Consider the following 18,846-nt stretch of genomic DNA (forward strand, 5'->3'; position numbering starts at 1 on the left):
GGAAAAGGGGCTGGGGTGTGTTCCTACATTATTTCTGTGAACAGTCACAGGGGTGCTTTCGATATTTCAAAAACTATTCAAGATATCGATTTAAAAATTGCAGATACATATTTCTCGCAAAAAATACCATCGAAATTCATATTCGGAAATTATGTTTTACAAAAAATAAAGTCGATAATTTTAACATCAAAAATCGACGTATCAAAAACTATTAGAGATATCGATTTAAAACTTTCATATTCGTGTTTATCGCAAACAATCCTATAGGAATTCACAATAAAGCTCTATCGCCACGGATATCGTAATCTCCCCCAAAAAACAACAATCAAAAATATAATCTTAAATTATGGTAATTTTAAAGATGTTTAATATAATATTATTAAGTCACCATATCATATCAAGTAGTATAAACTGAAATTCAAAGTGATTGGATAGTTTTTTTGAACTAAAACACGTGATATCTGTAAAAAAAACACTGCCATTTTTACCGTTCAAGATTTAAGCATTATAAATATTATGTATCTTTCAAGTTTAATCATAATAAAAAGGATGAAAATTACATGCTCCTTAATCGGAAAATATCAAAATGATTAAATTTAAATCTGACCCGTGCAGAAATTCCAATTTGGATCTGATCGGGGCCAGGTCTGGCAGAATTTGGCCAAAATCAGGCTATCTAGATGGGGCCAGACTCGAAATGAAACGCGATGCCCGATCGGGGCACGAGCACTGCGCCCAGAGATACCCATACCTGACCCCGATCGGGCCCATATTAATTTATTTTTCCTATTATTAATTAAAAGGGATTCTTAAATAAAATAATATTAAAATTGAATATATCACCTCCTTAACTGAAATTTGAGAATATAAATATCAGGTCATCTAACAGATCGCGGTATGAAAAAAATTGGAGTATGTCAGACACTTTTTTTCGAGCAATCGGAAAAAGTCAAACGACGCATTATAACAGCCAGCATTTGTGTTTGATAAACTGTTTAAGTATTTTGCAATAGATTTTTGGTTTGAATTTCTAAATTGAAGTTGCTTTCAATTTCTATATTGAACCTAATTGTGAAAAGTTATTTTGAAATAAGCGGATTATATTATCGCACTGGCTCATTAAGTTATTTTTACAAAAGCGAATATAAATAAGAAGGTTGTATTTACATTCCGATTTTATGAAATCACCTAAAAATACGTGAAAATAAATACGTTTATAACGCCATTGTTGATCTAATTCGTTTTCACATTCAACAAATGAAATATTACTTTTGCTACTTTTCTTATAAATAAATAACCTCATTTCGAGGTTAGGTTTCATCTTAACATTCTTAATAAATTTACTTATTATAGTCTTCAACACGTAATTCACTTTACGTTGAAACTTGGGCATTTAGAGTTAATCCACTTTAGTCCCCGAAATTAATGGAGCGCCACCTACTGGCAAGCTTGGCTGTTAAGTCGGGGTCTAGACGGGGCCAAATTTAACAACCACAAAATTGTGTGCCCGATCTGGCCCAAATCGGAAATAAGGCATACATTTGGCAATTTTTGCACGGGGAAGCATTAAAAATTAAACAATTCCAAACTTCGTTTAAAAATTGAAGCATTCATAAATTAGTACCTTGAAACTAAGTCGTTTAAAATAATTAATTTTTAAATTCTGCATTACGAGTTTTAAATTTCAATCATGTCAACTTAAAGTAAAAAAGTAATGCCTCGAAAGCTAATTTACAGATATTTTCTGTAACATTTACTGAACTTTTCTCTCAAGGTGGAATCTTCAAACTGTAAACTCTAATTAAAGTCTGTAAATTTTGCAGAAAGTATTCTTAAATTTGTAAAATTATTGAAAATGCTGAAAACTTTAACAGGCTCATTTTTTTCCGAGTACAGCCTTTATTTCAAGAGAATGCAAACAGAAACACCGTTAAATTAAAATCTTTGCCAGCCTGCATTTGCAACCTAGATTGCAGAACTGCAGATTGCGGAATTCAGCAAGACTGGAGGTGATTTTTTTTTGTTTTGGAAGAGACTAGCAGACGTGCCGAGAGCGCTGGCTCGCATCCTGGTGATGTCACAGTTTAAACATAGAGATTATCATTCTCATCGCTAGTGGTACAAGCAGCATAATTGTGGACGAAACATTGGTATCTGCACCGATATTTCTCTGCTGTATTCCACTACATTCAATATTAAAACAAGTCTTGAAACCACGATTTAATCAATACGCAGAAATGCAAAGGTCAAAGTTTTATTTAAAAATGATGACGACTACAGACACGCAAGTGTGTTCGTGTTTTTTAAATCGCAAAATTTGAAACTAAAGAAGTTGAGAATTCTGAAATTAAGTATTCCAGGGATCAGGGACTTCCCCCTTTTCCCCATATTCACGAGAAACTTCTCCCTTTCTCTTTAAATATATGATATTTGAGACTTCAATATTGAATTATGTGGGAAATTCTCTGAAATTAGTGAATGTACGTAAGAAGTATGAGAACCACTCTTTGTCTTACATCTGCAAAATTATTCTATTCAAAACCAGAATATGTTACGGCGTTTAGTGAAGTTTTTTAACTTAAAGAATTATCTACTATATGTAATTTAACCTTTTTACATTTAAATTCAAAATGTCATTAATTAATTTGCATAACTAAAATTAAATGCTTAGCCACATAAAAATAATATAATGCATCTGTATAATATTGATCCACTTAAATAAATTATTTATAATAAAATAAACAAAGAACAATATTTTGTAATACCAATATAACTACTGCCTGAGTGCAACAAGTTTCAAGCGCTGAAAACTTATTTTAATGGTATATTTCAAATAGACACGTTAAGAAAAACTTGAAGCTGAAATATTAAAAAAATGCATTAGAAGGTACACACTTTTTAATTAAAATCTACAAAGTAAAATAATTATATAATTTAATTATCTGGGTTCATCTACTGAAAAATTGAATTTTCTAACTGGAACAATTTGAATTTAATAAATTTCTAAATTTGAATTTGTAACCCAAAAACTGACTAATGCTAATGAGAAAATTCATAAGAATTTGAAAGATTACAATAAAAAGCCATTAAAAAAAATTCCATCGAATTAAGTAAAATCGTAGTGAGAAGCATTCAGAAAAAATCAACAGAATTTAAATGAATAAAATAAAACAAGAAATTAAATGAAGTTTGAGTAAATTCATCAAAATATAAGAGAAACTACAGGAATGAGATAAAATTCCTAAAAGAATTTACTGAATTCATTATATTTGGAATAAATTGAGACAAACTAAAGGGAATTCAAAATAAATGATTAGAATTCAAGGCGACTTTAAAGATTTCGGGGTTTCACTGAATGGTGTGAATTTAGAAGAATCCAACAAGTTTTAGGGTAAATTAATAAAATTAAAAAGAATTCAGGCTAAATGAATAAGTATCCCGGATGAAGTACACATTATTTCAAAAGAATTGAAAAAGAATCAAAATTATTCCATTTGGTTTAGTAAAATTTGTTGGGGTTAGAAGAATTCAAGGAAATATGATGAAATTTATATAAAACCATGATAAATTGAATATGATAAAATCCATAAAGATAAATTCAATTCCGCGATTTGCACCGGAATTTCAAAAAATGCAGGATAAATTCAAAATAATGCAATTAAGAACAGAAATCAGTGGATTCTCTCATTTAATTTATTGAAATAAGTGATTAAAATATCATTCAAGAAAAAAGGCGATTAAAACTGACTGTGTGGCAGCCCTGCTAATAACATAGATGGTTAAAAAAATCATTTAAACATTATTTAAAAATACATTTCTTATGAAAAGATTTGATTCCTCTTTTCTGCGTGTCAAAATAAATGTTTAATCTTTACCATTTTTTGTGAAAGAATGACACAAAAGTTGTGAAAGAAACTTTCAAACAAAAATATTTAAAAATATTGATTGCTTATGGCAACACACCATTAAACAGCTATAAAGCAGCACAAAATCTTTCTTATTATCGTCGATATAAATATGAGTATATTTTTTGCAACAACGAAAATCGAATGCCACAAAAAAACTCACCAATCCGGTTACTTGGAAGTACGAGAGAGGTGTGGAAGAAAACATTGAGTAGTGCACGCTTCCTGGAATGAATCCCAGTAACCCTGGTATGGTGAGAAGAAAAAAATCCTTTCACAAGACACAACACAAAAACTATTGAACTGGGACGTCGAAAAATCGAGCAAAAACACTTTCAATTTTTCTTGGCCACTATCACACAAAGTAAGGTCACGCGGGAGCGTTTCGTAATTTTAATATTCGAGTATCGTTTTAATTTTCGATGAACAGGAATGAAAATAGATACGGACGAGCCAGTGTCACGACGCCGTTTGGAGCTCACTTGTCTGTCCGTGAACACGAATGTTGGGGAGGAAGGGGGGCATTGGGGGTTAGTCACCCCCACTAGTCAGTCGATCTTGCCCTAAACCAATCGCACGTGAACCGTCAGAGTTGCCGGTTTTTGCTCTCTGATACGATTTCCAGTCACGATCGATAAATAAACTCGCCTTCTATCGCTTGCAATAAATTTTTTATTGTTAACAATTGTAACGATTTTATTGCACTGATAAAACGAAAATTTTAAAATAAAGTAAATAGCTTAATTTAATATTTTCGATAAAACAGTCTTTTAACCAAGTGGTTAAATTAAACAAAAAAAACTAAGATTATTTCTCAAAGAAAAAAAAATATTGATCTATCCACAAAAAAAGATTTTAATTTGAAATAAAAAACAGGTGACATTAGCTTAAAAATATGAACTTAAATTACAAATAGACGAGTTTTTAATAAAGGGTAAGTTTTCAAGATAAAAACTAGAATTTTTGAACCCGAAAATATGAATTTTATAACAAACTGTTAACATTTCAAGTCAAAAAGATTAACTTTCTACAAAAAAGTTCATTTTTCAGCCTGAAAAGTAGAATGTTTGTTAGAAAACGTTCTACTTTTAAACACAAAAAAGTTGAATTTTACATAAAAATGTTATTTTTCAACGAAATATTTGAAATTTCTATAAAATTGTTAAAATTTTAGCCAAAAAGACTACTTTTAGAGAAAACCCTTCAATTTTCAACACTTAAATATGAATTTTTAACAAAATAAAAATTAATTTATAACTAAACAGCTGAATTTTCGACGTGTTAACATTTCAATCCAAAAAGAGGAATTTCCTTAACACAGTTTTAAACCGAGAATATCAATTTGTATGAAAAAATTAATTTTAAACAAAATAGTTGAGTTTTCAACCAAAAATAATATGAAATTTAAATCCAATATAAAAAAATAATTTTTAACAAAATAGTTGAAATTTCCATAAAATTGTTGAATTTTGAAGCCAAAAAATATAAAAGTTGAACTTCGAACCGTAAAATACTAAATTGTTACCACACATTTTATACATTATCAAAAAAGTACATAAATAATTTTGAGAAAACGTTGTAAATTTAAGTCCAAAAAGATGAATTTTACACACACACACACACACAAAATATTGCTTTTCAATCAGACATTTGACTTCTACACAAAAAATTAAATTTCTAGCAAGATATTAACTTTCAACCCTGCAATTGAATTTTCAATAAAATCGTTCAGTTTTCAGCCAAAAGAGACGAATTAAGGTCAAAAAATATAATATACTTTCGAATTAAAATGAATCAATAAAAAAAAAAAACAAGATGACTAACAAAATATTAAATGCTTAATTAACAGTTCATTAACATTCATCACATTGAAATGAAAGCCTTAACAAATAAAAGAAGTTAAACAAACAATTTTTATATGTTTAAAATCCTTCTGACAATCAATAATATTTTTTCTTTTAAAAAATACCATCGCTGATAATTAAATCGTCACACTTTCCAGTATACATAATTATAAAATTGTGTAACGAAATATTTTCTATCTATTTATTTTCAAGTAATTTATTTAACTTCTCCAATGTTATAGAAATGCATTTTATTATTATAGTGAAATTACTATTGTAACAAAAAATTGATTTATTTAGTTATATTAATTATAATAAATAACGATAGACATCCTGGTTTTCAATATAATATTTTTGTTAATGCAAAACGAGTAATTGTTATTACATTTACATACATTTACCGATTTCGATCATTTTTATTTTTGTATATTTAAAGAGAAAAGGGGAATTTTTTCAAATATATGGGAAAAAGAGGTAATTTTAAATAAATCAAGAAAAAATCAGTCTTTAATGTTTCCAAAAGTAAAACAAGAATCATAATTTATTTAAAATATTTGATCCAGATTGTAACTTTGGTTAGTTTCACCGAAACTTACTAAACGCATTTTTGACTTCAGTTCAATTTATTTAAATTAAGTTTAATTCACTCTAATGAATTTGACTTCATATTGAATTAATTGAAAAAAATGATCAGTCAATATCAGATAGAATTTAACTATTTTCAAAGTTCAGGGCGTAATTTAAATTCGGTCAATCAAATCGGCCATTGAACCTCGATTGTGACAATTTGTCAACCGCAGAATATATTAAAAACCTTAAAGTTCTGGATACAATCGTAAATGAGATTGTGTCAAGGTTTGCCAGTATTTCCCGATTTTTAATTATAGAAAATTTTATAATAACTGGGGAATTAAATCCTTTTGTCACTTGTCAGAGTATCCATTTTGTAAGAATGGATAACTTCTTCCGGCATTTTTCTCTACAATTTTCGAAGCTGTCATTTTCTTTGTAAAGGCAATCATTTCAAATTTAAATGCTCGACTATTTCCTATAAATAGCCGTGAAATCATGTAATATTTCAGACAAGGACATACTATTATTGTCGTACCGTAAGCTGTCTGAATTATTATATGGAGGTGTGATGTTACTACAAATTTAACTTGCGTTTCATTCTAGCCCAAAAAAGAAAGTGCCTTGGTTCACCGAATATCGGTAAATCTGTACTCCTCACTTCATTTTCGAATAAAAATTTAAAAAATATTTCTTAACTGTTCTAAATTACCCAATAACTAATTTTCTACTAACTTTTAAGTTAAGAATCTAACGAGCTACATGTCAACCAGCTATAATTTATATCACCTTAGATTCATTATGAAAGGAATTTAGAACGCGATAACAATACGTTCCTAAAATGGGAGATCGAGATTCACTTGTTTGAATCTCACTGAATTTCCTGGAAAGCGAACCGAAAATAACAACTTTCATAACCGAAAAAAATACACTTTTCTAATGAAGAGGGATGCCACAATCAAACCGGTTTCAATTATTAAAGCTACTTCTACAAAAATGCCTAGGATTCCCTTTGGCTAGAGTCAAAATTATTACGAAATTTACAAACATAATAGTTTTCGAATAACCATAGAAATGCCGACAAGAGTGCAAATGGCGGCTGTTTTTAGCCGAAGGAGCTGCCCTTACGCCCTTCAAATCGATATGACAAGTCACTGCAATTAGCAGTCTTTTCTGAATAAAAGTCTCATTACATACAGGCAGTGTTATCTCGCAACAAAGATTGTGTATCGTATTGCCGCTGAACACTGTGACACACCCCTAGACAAAAGTCATTTTTTGACAACCAGCGTTGACTGACCGTTAACTGACAGAAAAATATATCTTGCAAAAGAGAAGAGAGAAACGTCCATCTTTTTACACATTCGGAGAGTTTATTTATCACTCACCTGTCGAGAAGTTGGAAAATATCCGTGGAGCCAAAATTCGATGGAACTCGCCCACGAAGCACGAACCGTTTAGTATCACCGAGCAGTTGTTGCGTGCGGCGTACACCCTCCCTCGTGGCACCTTCCGAAACTGTCAACTAATCAGCACCACGAGGCTGGCACAAATCGCGATCTCCAGATTTACTTCTTTTAAGAGCAAATCTTTGCGAGATTCGCGAAAAACTGCATAGCTAACTAACAAATCGATTACCGCGATCGTAAAGCGTCTTCACTCTGCGCCGCGCGCATCTTTTTTGCGCATGCTCGCGATTGTGTGTTCCAAAACGCATTCAAAAGAATCAATGAAAATGGCGACGTGCGCTCCGAAATTGGACTTTTTGTATGATTGCAGGATTCCTATAGAGCTCGACAATGATTGGATTACGAAAATGAGGGTTGGCAGCATTGACTAATGGTCGTGCAAATGTCCTCCACTCCGAAAGAGACGCTTGGAGTTTATCAGAAATTATTAAATCCAGTTTTTCTATTGCGATCCGTGATCGCTTAAGCTTTCTGTTAATTTTGTTGAGATTTTCTAGTTTGAAGTAAACGTAAGTGTGCATATTTTCTAATTTACATTGTTTGTAGATTGTCTGAAATGACATTGATAGGTTAAGTTCAGTTGAAAAATGTTTAACCCACGTGTTTTTTGAGTCTTTCCTAATTCTATGATATTTTATTGTATTTTAATTTTGTATTGAGTTACACCGTAAATGTTTGCCTTGATTTTTGGTTTTTAGAAATATAGTAAAAGTCAGTACAAATAATTTTTGAGGAACCGGCTTTGTAGTGAGATAATGGAGTTTTTGTTAATTACATCAGAAAAAATAGGGTTTTTGTAAATTACAAAGTTATTTTGAATATCTTTGTTGTACATGATATTGCTTATTTGTTGCTTAAGTAATTTTATCAGCAATTTTTTTGGGAAAACTGATCGTTTTTAGTTGAAAATTCAGGTATTTGTTAAATTTCGGAATGAAAATTTTGCTTCTTAGCTGAAAGTTAAATTACTTACTCCCTTAAAAATTCAATTTATTGATTAGAGATTTCATTATTTTGTTGCAAATTCTTCTTTTTTTTTCTTTTTTGGTTAAAAGTTAATTTTATAAAGTGCAAAACTGACTGTTCCATTGTTGGTTAGATATTAATCGCTTTCAGTTCAAAGTTGAACGGTTTTGTAGGATTGTTATTTTATTTTTAGCTTAATAATAAAATGTATTGTTGAAAGTTCGTATTTTTCGGTTGGTAATTAAATTATTTGTCAATTAATTCATATTGAGTTGAAAGTTGAAGCTTCTTGTAGAAAATTCCTCTTTTTGGCTGTTTTAAATTTAATAAATTAAATTGTTTTTTTTTTTTTGTTAATATGAATTTTTACATTTTTCGTTTAGAATTTGTCAATTATTTAATTGATAATTCTATTAAATGGCCAAAAATAAATTTTTGTTGATTCATAATTTCAATTGAAAATTCATCTATTTAGTTTAAAAATGAACTATTTTGTTAAAAATTAATCTTTTAGGGTTAAAAAATAATTTTTCTATCTGTAAATTTAGCTATTCCATTTTTGTTTGAAAGTTTATCCTGTTTATTAGAAAATGAAACTATTTGGATACAAAATTCGTCCTTTTGGATTAAAAATTCTATTTTCTCTAAATAATGTCTTTTTTTCTCTAAAAAGCTTTTTTTAAATTGTAAATTAAACTGATTTTTTGAAAATTCGTCTTAGTTAATAGATAATTCGTCCCTTTTTAAATCAGAATTCATATTTTTTGGTAGAATAGTTTTTTTTTTTTTTGAAAATTCAACTGTCTCCTAAGTATTCGACCTTTTGGCCCTTTTGGTTCGATTTCAACAGTTTAAAAATAATTAGTTAAATTGATACCTTTTTCAGTTATGGTATGATTCGGTTTACAATGCGTCATTCAAAAATCTTTGACTTTAAAATTCTTCACTTTAGATTTAGATTTTTAAGCATACACTTTTAATTTAAAGAATTTCAAAGTGCAGTTTTAAAGACTTAAAACATTAAAAATTAGAATCGTTTAAAGTTGAAATTTTTTGATAAAAAACAGTATTATTTTACCAACTGTAAATATTAATAAATAAATAATTAAAAAAATGGATCTGTACTCTAAGTATTAAAAACTGAACAATAATTTATTTGATACAACGATTCTAAATTCGTTTAAAGTTTAGGAATTTCCAGACTATTATCAATTTAAAAATAACATAATTATAATATATTCGGAATTAAAGTCTTTTATAAAATTAGAAATATTTCTGGTCTAAATTCTTCACATTTAACCCATTTAATTTAAAAATTTGTAATTAAGAAAAAGAATAATTATTTAATATTTAGCAATATTTGACTGTTAATTTAATATAAGTAAATTAAAGTCAAATATTTAAAATTAAATAATTTGAATTTTACTTGTTTGATATAGATAGCTTTGAATTGTTAAAATTTCGGAAAAATTTTAACGTTACAATTTTTATTGTTCTATTTAAAAGATATTCAATTCGTAAGCGAAATTGTTGAATTTTTATGTAGAAATAATAATTAAATACTTATTATTTGTAAAAAGAAAATTTGAATAGTTTTAAGAGATATTTATAAGTTTTGAAAAGGTTCTACATTAATGTAAAACTTGAATAGAATTTTTCCTACAATTTTTAGAAAATCCTACCATTTTTTTAATCCTTAAAATCTTCCAGGGTCTTCTGTGACAATTTTGAAAATCTCTCAAAATCATTTTCAATTTGCTTAGGAATATTAAGAAAATGTTTTTATTCTTTTGGGGCCTTTCACAATTCTTAAAAAGCTTCTAAATTTTTTGGTTTTGAATCTGCAAATATCAACATTTTGTTTTAAATTAGGTTTCGTGCATTTGCACCGAAATTTCAGTAAGAATAGTCGAATTTTGTCGATACACACACTTTGTTTAAATTATGTGACATCGTTTCAAAAACTTCATTTTAAATATATTTTAAATATATTTTAAATATTTATTAATATATTAATATATAATATATTCATAATATATATTAATAATTTTAAATAATAATTTTAAATTTAAAGAAATTTAAAACTGTTAGGTTTCTCAAGATTTTGAAATAAAACTTTTAAAGCTTTTCGAGGATGCTTAAACTATTTAAAATGAAAATAATTTAACTTCTAATTTAAGAACTTTCAAGTTAAAAAAATTTAAATTTTTAATGTTTCTAACCTAAAATATATTAATAATATAATTTTGAACATTTTTAAAGTACTTTGATTCATTCCTTAACTTAGGTTATTGAAAATGTTAACGTGGATTTATATTTTTGGAACTTAATTCTAAATTTTGCAGTTTATCTGCATTTCCTTTAAAACTATTCAATTGAAAAGTGTTAGTACCTACCAGTTTATACCTACAAATTATTATTGAGCACTTTAATACAAAATTTTTGAATTGAAAAACTTTTAAACTTCAATTTTAAAAGTTTAAAATTCAAGACTTCCACTTTGAATGCTTTAATTTATTGTTCATTTTTTTATTACTTTGAACGGAAAACTGTTTATAATAGAGTTCGATTTCTTAAATTTTATTGACCGGGAAAATGTTTGTGAACCGGGAAATGACCGAGGATTTTTTTCTTCGATTAAAACGGTTACCCTGTTTTTAAACAGTAAAGAGATCAAATTTACAGTTAGGAAAATTTTATTTAATTTCACCACCAGTCATTTTTGCAAACAGTTAAAAATGAACTCGTTAACTTTCTCTGTTCAGGAACCACCTACCAATGTAAGAAATTAAAATCAGTCTCACATTTTGAAAAAAATCGCCTAATCCATGGACGTGATGGCAAGTCGCGTCGCTTTGGGCTCTGGATTCAAAAAAGAAAAGGCTCCTAAAAATAAGAATAAAAAACTCTGTAAACCTACAGAATCCGTAAAATCTCCTTCGCGCGTCACTAAGAAAAAGAATCTCCAAATAAAGGAAGAGAAACTTAAGTCTAAGAAAGAAGTTCTCAAAGAAACATTAAAAAATGTTGAAAATGGAGACTCTAGTAAATTATACAAAAAGGTTGCAAAGCCACTCAAAAAAGTGGCCAAAAGCAAAAAGACTCTTGAATCACCCCAGGTGGTAAAGATGGAAAAAATAAAAGAGGAAGAAATTACGAAAGAGATTAAAAAGGCGAAAAATACGGATAATAAAGTTTCACCAAAGGTGAAAAAGCAGAAAGTTAAAAACACTCAAGTAATCACACAAAAAGTGAAGATAGAAAAAGGGTCAGAAGATCCCAAAAAGAAAATCGTTATTAAGAAGGAAGCAAAGAAAATTTCTAAAGCACCGCTGTCACTCCAGCACGTTAAAAAGAGTGTCGCAGCTATTCTTAAGTTAGCTGAAGATGAAGTCAGCAATGAAGTTCTTCTCGCTGAGGAAAATTCACCCATTTTTATGCAAGTCGTCTCCATGAAGATTCCGAAAACACCAACGCGTCAATTACGATTGTAAGTATTTTTTATATATGATCAGTGTTTCTATTTTACCTGGAAAATCGGAACATGTAAGGGAATTTTTTCGAGAGCGTTCTTAATTTATATTAATATTTTTTTTATTTCAAAATTTAACTATTTTGTGGACAATTTGTCTTTTTTTTAGTTCGAAATTCAGCAAAAAATAATATTGTTTAAAAATCAATATTTTTAGTTAAAAATTCAAGTATTTTAGTTGAATATTCATCGTTTTAGTTAAAATTTCATCTTCTTGGTTGAAAGTTACTCATTTGTTAGAAATTCATCTTTTCGGTTTAAAATTGATATTTCTAATTAAACATTCATCATTTTAGTTGAAAATTCATATTTTTAGTTTGAAAATGTAACTATTTTTAAAGTCATCTTTTTTAACTGAAAACATAATTATTTTACTAGAATTTTGCATAATTTTAGTTGAATATTCATATATTTTTTTAATTCAACGAAGATTCATTATTTTTAGTTGAAAAATCAAGTATTCTTAGATGAATATTCATTATTTTAGTTAAAAATTTATCTTCTTGGTTGAAAGTTAAAATCTTTGGTTAAAAATTAATCATTTTGGTTTACAATTCATTGCATATGTTTGAGAATGTAACTATTTAGAAAATTATATTTTTAAACTGAAAACGTAACTATGCAATGTATTAAAATAGTAATAGATTCCACACTTTTTGTTATTTAATTTTTGGTTGAAAATTTGTCTGTTTTTTATTTGAAATCGTCATTTTTTTACAGAATATAATCTTCTTGGTTGAAAATTCAATTATTATAGTTAGATTCATCATTTTAGTTTTAAAAAAATCATCCCTTCGGTTTAAAATTCAACTACTCCAGTTGAGGCTTCATCAGTTTAGTTAAAAATCCATCACTTTGTTTGAAAATGTAACCATTATTTTGAAAATTCGTGTATTTCGTTTAAAAATCGTCTTGTTTGTTAGAAATGAATCTTCTTGGCTGAAAAGTCATCGTTATAGTTAAAAGTTCATATTTTGTATTTAAAATAAACCGAAGAATCATCATTTTTAGCTGAAATTTCAATAGTTTAGTTGAAAATGAACTTTTTTAACTGAAAATTTATCTATTCCATTGTTTGTTAAAAATTTATTTTTTTTTTTAGTTCAAAATTCAACTGTTTGGTTGATATTTGGCCTTTTTAGTTAAAAATTGAACTATTTTCATGAAAATTCATATATTTCGTTTAAAAAACCAATTTTTTTTATAGAAAATTATTATTTCTAAATGAAAATTCAAGTATTCCAGTTAAATATTCACCATTTCAGTTGAAAATTCATTACTCTGGTTGAAATTTTGTTGTTCTTTTTTGTCGGAGATTATTCTTTTTTGATGAAATTTAAGTAGTCCATTTTTAATCGGAAACATCTTTTTTTAGTTAAAAATTCAACTATTTCAATGAAAATTTATATATTTTGTTGAAAAATAATTTTTTTTTGTATAAAATTGATCTTTTTATTTGAAAATTAATCTTTTTTAAACACTCATGTTGAAATTTCAAGAGCTTGGTTGAAAATTTTCTTTACTGAAAATTTAGCTTTTATTTTTTTTTTCAAAATTCAACTATTTCAATGCAAATTAATATATTTTTTTAAATATCATATTTTTTATTAGAAAATTAATATTGTTAGTTGAAAATTCAAATATTCCAGTTAAATATTCATAATTTTAGTTATAAACTCATCACTGGTTGAAAATTTGTTGTTCTTTTTTGTGGGAAATTAATTTTTTTTAGATAAAATTCAAGTATTTCATTTTTAATGAAAACAAATTTGCAGTTAAAAGTTGAACTATTTGGTTAAAAATTGAACTACTTTAGATAAAAATTCAACAACTTGAAAAGTTAGGAATTTAAAGCGGTTTAAATTTAATGTAATATGAGACCTGCCTTAATTTTACTTAAATATGCGCGTAGTTTTAACTATAAGAAGATAAGATAAATGACATCAGAGACAAATTCAAGAAATGATAAATTGTTTTTTTAGTATTTAATTATTTAATTAATCGATGGTGCTAATATATTTAAGAATATCTTGTAATATAATTGGTCAAAGCTTTCTAAATTGAACATATTAATTCAGGGTGGCCTATGGACCGAGAAACCGGGAAATGACAGTGAATTTATTCCTTGACCGGGAATTTTACGAATTTTCAGAAGAAAAATTTGTCCAAGTTTAATTTCAACAGTTTTGTAAATAATTAAAATATAAAAACTGAACAATAAATGATTTGACAAAACAATTCTAAATCCGTTCAAAATCTGAAAATTTCCAGATTGTAACCGTTTGAATTCGAAAGTCTTAATACGAATTGAGATTAATATAATACCATTTATTCCGATAATTTTATTTTTAAATAAAAATTTTAATGATTCATCAATAAAATATTTTTAATTCAATGTTTTAGATCTTCCTTTATATTTTTGTTATATTAAATTAAATAAATCGATTTATTCATATATTATTTTTATTAGTTTTGAAAAGATTCAAAATTAATTAAAAACTTAAAATGTCTTCAAGTAATTGAAAAGAAGTGTGTTAACATTTTTGCTTAGAACTTCTAAATACATTTTTAAATTAACCCAATTTTCTACAACTTTTGGAAAATCCTGCAAATTAAAAAAAATCCTTAAAATCTTCCAGCTTCTATTTTAATCATTTTTGAAATCTGCAAAAATCTGCATTTTGTTTTAAATTCGGCTGTGGGTATTTGCACAAAAATTTCGGTTTGAATAGCCCAATTTTTTCGTGTCACAAACTTGGTGTAAATGATTTGAAATCATTTAAAGTTCTAAATTTAATTTTGATATTTTTAAAACTTCTAAATATCTCTTTAAGATTACTCTAATTTTTCCTACAATTAATAAGTGTTCCTATTGTTATTTATAAATTCAAATTTTAAGGATTTTTTTTAATTTGCAGGATTTTCTTAAAGTTGTAGGAAAAATTTAATTCATTTAAAAATATATTTAAACGTTTCGTGAAAATTTCAACAATGATTTTAAATTTGGAAAAATATAAAACCACTTCTAGATTTCTCAATGTTTTGAAATACATTTTTTACGTCTTTGAAAGATGCTTAAACTGTTTAAAATAAAAATAATTTAACTTCGAATTAAAAAATTTTTGGAATAATTTTTTTTTTAATTTGTCTAGCTTAAAATTACTTTAAAAAATATAATTTTGAAAATTGTTAAAGTTCATTGCTTGATTCATTAATTCAGAGTATTGAAAATGTTAACGTGGATTTATATTTTTGGAATTTAATCTGAATCTTTGAAATCTATAATTTATAAAAGATCTAAATTTGCAGTTTATCTGCATTTCATTTAAAAAATTTCAATTGATAAGTGTTAGTACCTTCCATTTCATACGTGTAAATTTAATTTGTTGTTTATTGCTTTAAATGGAAAAATGTTTAGAACAGAGTTAGATTTTTTGAATTTCATTGACCGTGAATAATGTTTGCGAACGGGGAAAAAACCGTGAAATGATCGGGAATTTTTTTCTTCGATTAAAACAGCCACCCTGTAAGTGAATCCCTAGAAACTGAAAAAAAAAAACATTATTTATGATATAGATATTTCGAGTCGATTGTTTAAAAAAATGCGAAATATTTCCTTGGTTCCGTACTGTGAAGAATACAACCTACAATTGTCTGGGCATTTTTTCCAGGATTTGAGTACTCTCTGATGATCGTTTCATTAGAAACATGGTTTTCACATGATTATTTTATTACAACTCCAATTGATCCTCATGAACAATAATGATTCCAAAATACTGTATGAAGAAAACCATTAACTTAACAGAGCATCTCTCATTTTGAAGTTATTATGATAACAAGAAGTGTTTTTTTATCTTATGTTCAAGATTGCTTCCACACACATTGGTGTCTCCTGACGATGACGTTGCCTTAATAGTAAAGGATTTGAAAAGAGGTCGTCGAAGAGATCACGAACCATCAGTGGACCACATTGAGGAATTGCTCAAGGCTCACAAATGCACGCAAATTAAGACCATAATACCCATAAATCAGCTCAAAAACGAATACAATCAGTTTGAGCTGAAAAGAAATCTCGTGAACAGCTACGACCACTTTTTGGTGGAGGGAAAAATTTCTGGACACGTAGCCCGCCTGCTTGGAAAGTTCTTCACCAAAAAGCGAAAACTGCCCACTTCCATTCGAATTGGCAGCAAGGATTTAAAGCACGAAATTGATTACGCGTTAAGTAAAACTACTATGAAATTGGCATCGAACGGAGATACGCATATATGCCAAATTGGAACGACTTCCATGAAAAAATCGGAAATTGTTGAAAATATCGAGGCTGCATGTAATAGTCTCTCTATAAATTTCCCGGGTAAATGGGAGAACATTCGATCTGTGCTGATTAAAACGCCAAAGAGTCTTGCAATTCCCATCTACATTACAATGAGTAAGTTAACTTTATTTTCATAATCATTTACAGGAATCACAGAGCGTCGTCTTGTTTACCTAATCCCTTTTTCCCATTTTTCCCCCTGAAATGTAAAATATTCCAGAAACTTCTCAAATTCAGGATTTAAACCCAATTTCCCCCGCTTTTTTTTTTACAAAGTTCTTAATTATACCAACCTCAAATATTTCGTAAACGATTTAATTTTGCTAATTTTGTCGATTTAGTTATATTTTCCAAGAAAATGGGAGAGTACTTTTAAATAAAAAATGATTTAAAATGGATTTTTTAAACCAAAAAGACGAATTTTCTACAAAAACCGTTGAATTTTCAGCAAATTATTTTTAAAAAAATCTGAAAAAATGAAATTTTCAACAAAAATTATGAATCTTCAACAACAACAAAAAAAGAACTTCTGTGAATGTAGCTTGACTTTCATCCTTAAAAGATTAATTTTCAACTAAAAATGTAATAATTAATATTTTTGATAATTAATATTTCAACAAAAAAATTCATTAAAATCAAAAACGAATTTAGAACAAAATAGTTGAGTGTTCATCCAAAACAGATTAAGTTGAATCAATGAACCAAAGAAAAAATGGATTTTCTACATAATAGTTGAATTTCTAGAAAAAATATGTATTTATATATAATAAAAATATGTAATAAACAGGTGAAGTCTCTACAAAAAGAGAATAAAACATTTGAATAAAATTGTTGAAATTGTACCAAATAAGTTTCCAATCAAACAAGGAAATTTTGAACAATCACCTCTCGTGGGGGGGGGGGGGGGGGGGGGGGGGCTTGTATCTAAAGCTTAACTGCTGAACCGATGTTAGAAGAACTCTAAAAAGAAATGGTTATGAAGAAGGTTATCGAAAGAAAATATTCGTCAAGCACAGGATGAAGTCAACGATAAAGTTATTCTCGTTGAGGAAAATTAACTCATTTTCTTAGAAGTCGTCTGTCTGATGATCCTGAAAACACCAACGGTGCAATTGCGATCGTAAGTACATATTTTTTAAATGATCTTTTCAGTAAAAATGTCTTAAAGTTGATGGTTTTCACATGATTATTTTATTACAACTCCAATTGATCCTCATGAACAATAATGATTCCAAAATACTGTATGAAAAAAAACCATTAACTTTCAAGAACCACTGCACTTATTTTGAAATAATTATGATAACCAGAAATGTTTTTTTATTTTATGTTTCAGATTGCTTTCACCCGTTGGTTTCTCCCGACGATAGCGAAGGACTTGAAAAGAAGTCGAAAGGATCACGAACCAAATAGTTAAATTTTCAAATCCGAAAGATTAACTTTCTATCAGAAAAGATGAATTTTCAAAAAAATACATACATTTTGAAACAAATATTTGAATTTTCAAACCAAAAGCTAATTTTTTTTTACCAAAAGTACGAATTTTCAACAAATAACATCAATTTAAAACTTATTGTTTAATTTTTGGTTTATATTTATTTTGTTTCTAAATTTTTTAAACTAAATAGATGCGTTTTTATGCGAGAGAATTAATTTTCATTTTTAAAACTAATTTTGAACGAAATAATTTTATTTTTTACCCGAGAATAATAATTTTCAATAAAATACTTAAATTTTGTAGTTAAAAAAAAAACATTTTTAAACAAACAAAACGAATTTTCGACTACAATTATAAATCTTCAGAAAAAAGAATTAACTTTTATAAAAATATTAGTTTTTAACCAAGGAATTCAATTTTGTACGAAAAGTGTTTGAGCGTTGATATTTCAACAAAAAAAGATTTTAATTTAAGATGAACATTTAGATTGAACAATGGTGTTTTCAAACAAAAAATTGATTTTCTTCCAAAAAAGACAAATTTTCAACAAAGTACGTAAATATGGAACCAAATAACCTAAATTATTTTACCAGATTATTGAATTTTCTACAAAATAGTTGAATTCTCAACAAGAAAGTTATTTTTCTACTAAAACAGAGTAATCTTTGACCAAAAAAAAAAAAAAATTTCCGAGGGTAGTTCCGAGGTAGTTCAATAAGTCCTTAGAATGAAGTATAAAAACAATTTTTTTTGAGTACATTTTTTTTTATTTTTCAACATAATCTCCTTGGAGCTCTATACACTTGG

At 27.5% G+C, this 18,846-nt stretch overlaps 2 protein-coding genes across 3 annotated transcripts in view; one reads left to right on the forward strand and one right to left on the reverse strand.

Moving 5' to 3' along the window:
• LOC117170314 (protein hu-li tai shao) overlaps window positions 1-7,995 on the reverse strand; it is a 132,232-nt gene extending 124,237 nt beyond the window's left edge. Inside the window, exon 1 of one of the 2 annotated variants that reach the window (XM_033357003.1) lies at window positions 7,708-7,995. The gene's annotated coding sequence lies outside the window, so the exon portion shown is untranslated. Of the gene's footprint in view, window positions 1-4,068; window positions 4,358-7,707 lie in introns of those variants that run through there. The other variant, XM_033357004.1, reaches the window with a different exon arrangement.
• A 151-nt stretch (window positions 7,996-8,146) lies between these two features.
• Window positions 8,147-18,846, forward strand: part of LOC117169126 (ribosomal L1 domain-containing protein CG13096-like) — a 16,261-nt gene continuing 5,561 nt past the window's right edge. The window contains exons 1-3 of the mRNA XM_033355299.1: window positions 8,147-8,297; window positions 11,520-12,244; window positions 16,153-16,718. Coding sequence (XP_033211190.1) covers window positions 11,583-12,244; window positions 16,153-16,718 — 1,228 coding nt within the window. The 5' untranslated portion in view covers window positions 8,147-8,297; window positions 11,520-11,582. The remainder of the gene's footprint in view (window positions 8,298-11,519; window positions 12,245-16,152; window positions 16,719-18,846) is intronic.

Source organism: Belonocnema kinseyi, chromosome 3, assembly GCF_010883055.1.
Source record: "Belonocnema kinseyi isolate 2016_QV_RU_SX_M_011 chromosome 3, B_treatae_v1, whole genome shotgun sequence".
NCBI classification, from domain to species: domain Eukaryota; kingdom Metazoa; phylum Arthropoda; class Insecta; order Hymenoptera; family Cynipidae; genus Belonocnema; species Belonocnema kinseyi.